General features: G+C 34.3%; 1 protein-coding gene and 1 long non-coding RNA gene across 3 annotated transcripts; one reads left to right on the plus strand and one right to left on the minus strand.

The window, feature by feature from the left end:
* Positions 1-2,016: 2,016 nt before the first annotated feature.
* Positions 2,017-4,863, minus strand: spic (Spi-C transcription factor (Spi-1/PU.1 related)). 2 transcript variants are annotated; one of them, XM_036210322.1, is made up of 5 exons: positions 4,699-4,863; positions 4,525-4,612; positions 4,337-4,455; positions 4,151-4,253; positions 2,017-2,637 (listed from the first exon to the last, which is right to left on the minus strand). In XM_036210322.1, exons 1-5 carry the CDS (start codon positions 4,735-4,737, stop codon positions 2,156-2,158), a joined length of 831 nt encoding a protein of 276 aa, XP_036066215.1. In that variant the 5' UTR covers positions 4,738-4,863; the 3' UTR covers positions 2,017-2,155. The 2 variants fall into 2 exon arrangements, with proteins under 2 accessions (XP_036066215.1, XP_024147379.1); XM_024291611.2 differs by having other exon boundaries at positions 4,151-4,256; positions 4,699-4,858.
* Positions 3,675-4,534, plus strand: LOC112158354. Its single transcript, XR_002921300.2, has 2 exons — positions 3,675-4,272; positions 4,353-4,534. It is a non-coding gene; the product is annotated as an uncharacterized LOC112158354 (long non-coding RNA).
* Positions 4,864-6,793: the final 1,930 nt, after the last annotated feature.

The raw sequence follows: 6,793 nt of genomic DNA on the forward strand, positions 1-6,793 counted from the left end.
CTATAATTCACTTCAACGTTTTAGCACTGGAGCTCCAGTGTTTTTTTATTTTTTATTGTTAACACGATCAATGTCATTCCAGCAGATTCCGAAGGAGAAAAGCGGCGGTTAAAAAGTTACAGTATGTTAAAAGATCAGATGGATTAAGGAAAAAGTAAATTTTAAATTAATTTTTATTTAAACAATATATCAAACAATTTACAGTCAATTTTTGCATTTAAAACATATTTTAAGTCGTTTTTTTCTGTACAGTACATTTTACATAAAAGGTGGAAACAAGTACAGTTTTTATGTGATTAAACCCACAAATATATATCACTGCTAATCTATAGTACAAAGTTCATGATATTGTATAAAAGTTATGAAGAAATTTCATTTTAGATCATTTTAAAAGCTATTCTTAAATGAAAAAAACATTGTAAATTGCTCTAATCCCATTTTAAGTTATATTAACCTTTTTTTATGCGATTTCACTTTATTTCCAGTAGAAAAACACTTATAAACCTGCAATAGTGCAAGTGTGAATGCTGTAAATGGAAGTTGACCGCTAAAGACGCCAGAGCTGTTAGTCGAAAATGCTGAAGCTCAAAGTTTGGGAAAATATCAGCTAAATTCCAAATTAGCCTAAAAACTGGAAATATGTCTAAATTAGCCTAAAACAGCTCGCATATTGCTAAAATGTTAGCTAAACTAAAAATTAAGCATAAAACTGAAAACATGTCTAAATTAGCCAAACAAAAAACAAACAAACAAAAAAAAAAACGCTAGCATAATGCTAAAATGTCAGTTAAACTCCAAGTTTGCCAAAATAACTGGAACATTTTTAAAATTAGCCAAAGACAGCTAGCATGTTGTAAAAAATAAAATTTAAATGCCAAAATTAGCAAAAAAAAATTAGAAACATGTCTAAATTAGCCAAAAATTTTTGATAGCCAATAGCTAGCATGTTGTTAAAATCAAAGCTAAATGCCAAATTGGCCAAAAACTGGAAACAGAAAAGAGCTAGCATAATGCTACAATATTAGCTAAACTCCAAATTTGCCTAAATAACTGGAAAGAAATTCTAAGTTAGCCAAAAACAGCTAGCATGTTGTTAAAATAAAAGTTAAATGCCAAATTAATCAACAGACTGGAACAAACTGGAAACATTTCAAAATTAGCCCCCAAATAAAACTAGCATAATGCTAAAATGTTAGCTAAACTCAAAATTAAGCAAAATAACTAGAAACATGTCTAAATTAGCAAAAAAAGAGATAGCATAATGCTAAAATGTTAGCTAAACTCCAGCTCTGCCTAAATAACTGGAAAAAAAAATCTAAATTAGCAAAAACAGCTAGCATGTTGTTAAAATCAAAGCTAAATGCCAAATTGACCAAAAACTGGAAACATGTCTAAATTAGCAAAAGAAAAGAGCTAGCATAATGCTACAATATTAGCTAAACTCCAAATTTGCCTAAATAACTGGAAAAAAAATCTAAGTTAGCCAAAAACAGCTAGCATGTTGCTAAAATAAAAGTTAAATGCCAAATTAAACAACGAACTGGAAACATTTCAAAATTAGCACAAGAATATAGAACTAGCATAATGCTAAAATGTTAGCTATACTCCAACTCTGCCTAAATAACTGGAAAACAAAAATCTAAATTAGCAAAAACAGCTAGCATGTTGTTAAAATTCCAAATTTTCATAAAAACCTAGTTAGTGGTTGCTGAACATTTTAAAGTTTGAACGGTGTCTATAGCTGAAAGTATGCGGAAGTTCACAAGTTTAACATTTTTTTAAGGATTTGATCAATTTCTCATTCATTTCCTAGGGAGCATATTTTACTTAAGATTTAAAAAACTATCAAGTTTATGAATATCAAAAGTATAATCATTAATGTCCTGAATGAGCTAAACGTTTTGATACTAAGATTACTGAAAGTGTGATTGAGTTTGTTCGTGCGAAAAATGTATGGAAAAGATCTGGAGAATCGCCAACCAATCTACCAACTTAACAGACAGCTAGAGAAGAAAGTGAGATTCAATGAAATTTTAATGTGATAAAAAATATAAAACTGGTCATAGAAATGTACAAAATATTTACACAAATTGCTAAAATTTCTTTTGTCGGTGTCTGACTTTTTACAACGTAAACCCCTAAAGTTTGCTGGAGCCTAGAGTTTGGTCGCCGCGTGCGAAGTGAAGCTCGTCGCCAGGTCGTAGTCTTCCTGGAGCTGATAGTGTCCGTACCAGCTGGGCCAGTCCGCGCCCGCAGAACCGCAGTAGCTCTGCTCGGCCGGGTTCTGCTGCTGGGTCTGGACCTCCGGTGGTGCCGCGTGGCAGGGCAGGTGCATGGGGGCCTGCGCGGAGCCGAGCTTGTGCAGGATGTCCGCGTTGAACTGGTAGGTGAGCTTGCGGCGCACTTTGACTATTTCGCCTGTGCGGCTGTAGTTTCTCAAAGCTCTCGCCATCTTCTGGTAAGTCATGGTCTTGCGGTTGCCCTTACGCTGTCCCCAGCACTCAGCCAGCTTCTCTTTATTTTTGGAGACGAAGTGGAAAGTTCCGCTGCCGCTGTCCGTCCACTGGATCGAGTCGCCCATGCTGGGGTCGTTCAGGGCCTCATGGAGGTATTCATAAAGTCTGAGCTTTTTACGACCTAAGAACAAGTAGAGTTAGTGATGCAGTAAAACACGGGTCCCCAAAGTTGTTCTTGTGAGGGCCACATAACTGTTTTCTTCTCTGATGTGGGTCGGTTTGTTGTCTAACAGAAAAAGTGTAACAATCACAATTAAAATGTAAGGATTTATGTTTTTCCAGAAAGCCACATTTTAAATCAATAATTTCTGTAATCTTCATAAGAAATTGTACTACATTTTAAAAACTAGGTATAAAGAATTGCCTGCGATAATGCTAGTGTGAATGCTGTAAGTTGAATGTGGCCTATAAAGATGCTAGTGCTGATAGCTGAAGATGCTGAAATTGATAACTAAAAATGCTGAAGCTAAAAGCTGAAAATGTTGAAGTTGAAAGCTAAAGTGACTGAAGCTAATAGCTGAAAACACTGAAGCTGATGGCTAGCTAAAATATTAGCTAAATGCCAAATGAGCCTAAAAGAACAGAAAAAAAATTCTAAATTAGCCAAATCAGCGAGCATGTAGCTGAAATTTTTAGCTAAATGAATTAACCAAAAAAACAAACAAACAAAAAAAACTAATAAAATTTCTAATTTAGCTTAGAAAAAAAGCTAGCATAAGGCTAAAATATTAGCAAACCACAAATAAAGCCTAAAACACTGAAAAAGCCTAAATTAGCCAAAACAGCTAGCACGTAGCTTAAATATAAGCTGTATGCTAAATTAGACCTTAACAAAACAGCTAGCATGAAGCTGAAATTTTTAGCTAAATGCTGAACTAGCCAAAAAAGGTAAAATGTCTAATTTAGCTAAGAAAAAAAAGCTAGCATAAGGCTAAAATATTAGCAAAGCTCAAAATGAGCCTAAAACACAAAAAAAAACTAAATTAGCCAAAACAGCTAGCACGTAGCTTAAATATAAGCAAAATGCCAAATTAGCCTAAAAACTGGTAAAATGTGTAATTTAGCCAAACAGCTAGCATATAGCTGAAATATTAGCTAAATACTAAATTAGCCAAAAAAAAAAACTGGCAAAATATCCAATTTAGTCAAAGCAGCTAGCATAAGGCTAAAATATTCGCAAAACTTAAAATCAGCCTAAAACACTGAAAAAAGCCTAAATTAGCCAAAACAGGTAGTTTGTAGCTGAAATGTTAGCTAAAACCGAAAATAGCCTAAAAGTCCTTTGGATCTGCCAAAACGAAACGTCGAAAAAGCTAGCATAAAAAGAGCTAAATAGTTGAAGGAGCTGAAGAGCTACGGACGTCAAAAAACAAACTGAAGAAAAATAATTATAATGAAGAAATAAAGAAAAAATGAAAAAAAGGAAAAGTGTATCTCTATTAAACCAATATTCTATCCTCTCCCGTCATAGTTCAGACTGCAGAAGGATGGAATACAAAGTCTATCTGGGTCTCTGATAGTGTGTAGGGTGCCGGGCCAAATGTGGATGTGGGCCTGATCCGGCCCGTGGGCCGTAGTTTGGGGACCCCTGCTGTAAAACGTACTAGTTTTCTCTCAAATGTCAACTCAATCACCTTTGCTGTTTCTCTGCGGCTGTAAGATGGAGTAAAAATGAGGCGTTTCGTTCTTCACCGGGTGACTCGACGGGACGTCAGTCATCGCCTGACTCCAAGACTGCTGCTGCAGGGACACAAATGTACATTTAATTCTCCATCACTTCTAAACCATCCAGATTTTTTTTTTTTTTTTATGGTACTCACAGTTGTGTCACTCCAGTCCAGCACTGGAGCCGGGACGTCCGATTGGTGCGTGAAGAGACAGCGGATCTGACACGGCAGAGACGACTGCTGTAAGCTCAGATGCTCATAATATGTGTAATCTAACAGAAAAAAATAAACATTAAAAAGGATTCAGTTTTAAATGTGTTAAATAAATCAAATAAATCTACCTGAATCGTAGTATGAACTGTGGGAATGCTGCTGAAGCACATCGATGGCATCCTGAAAGTGCTGGTTGATGTCGTGGTCTAAAGACATCTGACAAAGCAGAAACATTTGTAAAAATCTGCAACATTTTCTTTAAAATGACCAAATGTTCTGCATAAAGCGCAGCATAAACTCACCATCTTGTACGACTGAGTGTTTCCCTCAGTCGAGGACATTTCTATTCCTAATCTGTGAACGCTGCTGCACTGGCGCAGGTACGCCGTGTGCACAGGTATTTATACGCGCCGCAACACCTGTTCACAGTTCAGAAATATAATTTAGGCAGAGAGGACGGTCCATTTAAATGTGTTTACTTCAAATACTTCTTCTTTTCTGGAAGCAGAGAGATGAGCATCATTCTCTCGAGCTGCGCAGATCTCAATCTACCAACAACAAAAAGCTTTTTTTTAAAACTTGTTTGAGCTTGGAGTGCCTCTGATTCTAAACCTGACCCCAGTATTTGCATACTGGGCACAAGATACATATCTAAACACATCTTTAGAGTGCTCGTGCAATTATGTGCATCCCTGAAAAGAGAAATTTGAGGCTCTAGAGCTCCAGTAAATGCCTCACTGTAGAATATTTACATGACAAACAAAAGAATCTGCGTTTTTATCATTTTTTTTATTGCTTTGCATTTAAAAGGAATTGATGAGTCATTTAAGTCAGTTAAAAAGGCAAACTTTTATTTTGAAAACCTGCTGATAACGTCATAAAAACAAAGATTTTTTACTGCCCCTCACTTTAGAAAATAGCAAATTTTACTTTTTATCTCAGCACTTTTATCTTAAATCCACAACCCAGAAATCTCCTTTTCAAAATAAAGCTGACTAGGTGTCTGCAAACTTTTATTTTGAAATCTTAACCAAAATTTGGCAAAAATAAACTAATCTAATTGATTTTTACTGTCCCAACATTGTAAAAAGTCAAAATGTTCCTTTTATCTTAACACTTTTTAGTTTTATGGTAACAACAATCTTCACTTCAAAATAAAAGTTGTGACTATTTTGACATTTACAAGCTTTTACTTTGAAATCCTGCAGAAAACAAACATTTTACTGCTCCCACATTATAAAAGTTAACATTTTCTTCTTATCTCAACACTTTTCACTTCTTATATCAACAACCCAGCCAATCTCTACTTCAAAATAAAAGCTGCGACCAGGCGTCTGTAAACTTTTATTTTGAAACCCTGCAGAAAAGTACACGGAAATAAAGAAAAAACCTTTTTACATTTACTTCCTCCACATTATAAAACATCAAAATTGTCCTTTTAATCTCAACCCTTTTCACTTCTTACATCAACAACCCAGCAACCTCTACTACAAAATAAAAGTTGTGACTGTTTTGATATTTATAAACTTTTAAGTTCATAAAATAAACAAATACTTTTACAGCTGCCACATTAGAAAAAGTCAAAATGTTCTTATTTCAACACTTAAGTTTTGTGTCAAAAACCCAGCCAATCTCTTCTTCAAAATAAAAGCTGCAACTAGACATCTCCAACTTTTATTTTGAAATCCTGCCAAAAACAAACATTTTTACTGTCTACACATTAGAAAATGTCAAATTTTACTTCTTAGCTCAGGACTTCTGTCTTAAATAAACAATCCAGCAATCTCCACTTCAAAATAAAAGTTGTGACTAGGCATCTGTAAACTTTTATTTTGAAATTGTGCAGAAAAGTTTACAGAAATTAACAAATTATATTCACTTTTACTGCCTCCATGTTAGAAAAAGTCAACATTTTCTTCTTATCTTAACACTTTTCAGTTTTATAGTAACAACAATCTTCAATTCAAAATAAAAGTTGTGACTGTTTTAACATTCACAAACTTTTACTATGGAATCCTGCAGAAAAGATCACAAAAATAAACAATTATTATGTACTTCTACTGCCTACACATTGAAAAATGTCATTGTTTTTCTTCTCATCTCAACATTTCTCAGTCTTAATCACAACCCAGCCAATCTCTACTTTAAAACAAAGGCTGCAACTTGGGGTCTGCATGCTTTTATTTTGAAAACCTGCAGAAAAATACACACAATTAAATTAAATTAATCCTATTAACTTTTACTCCCCCCAAATAAGAAAAAAAAAATCATTTTTTCTTCTTATCTCAACACTTTTCAGTTTTACAGTAACAACAATCTTCATTTCAAAATAAAAGTTGTGACTATTTTGAAATTTGCAAACTTTTATTTTGAAACTCTGCAGAAAATAATACAAAA

The sequence above is a fragment of the Oryzias melastigma genome, linkage group LG23, assembly GCF_002922805.2.
Source record: "Oryzias melastigma strain HK-1 linkage group LG23, ASM292280v2, whole genome shotgun sequence".
Lineage (NCBI taxonomy): Eukaryota > Metazoa > Chordata > Actinopteri > Beloniformes > Adrianichthyidae > Oryzias > Oryzias melastigma.

What these genes read in the sequence shown, in the direction of transcription:
- spic (XM_024291611.2), bottom strand. Translation starts at nt 4,737, where the DNA reads ATGTCCTCGACTGAGGGAAACACTCAGTCGTACAAGATG. An exon ending in CAGTTCATACTACGATTCAG is followed by an intron (nt 4,456 to 4,524) that starts GTAGATTTATTT and finishes TTTTTCTGTTAG; the next exon opens with ATTACACATATTATGAGCAT. An exon ending in GCCGCAGAGAAACAGCAAAG is followed by an intron (nt 2,638 to 4,150) that starts GTGATTGAGTTG and finishes ACTTGTTCTTAG; the next exon opens with GTCGTAAAAAGCTCAGACTT.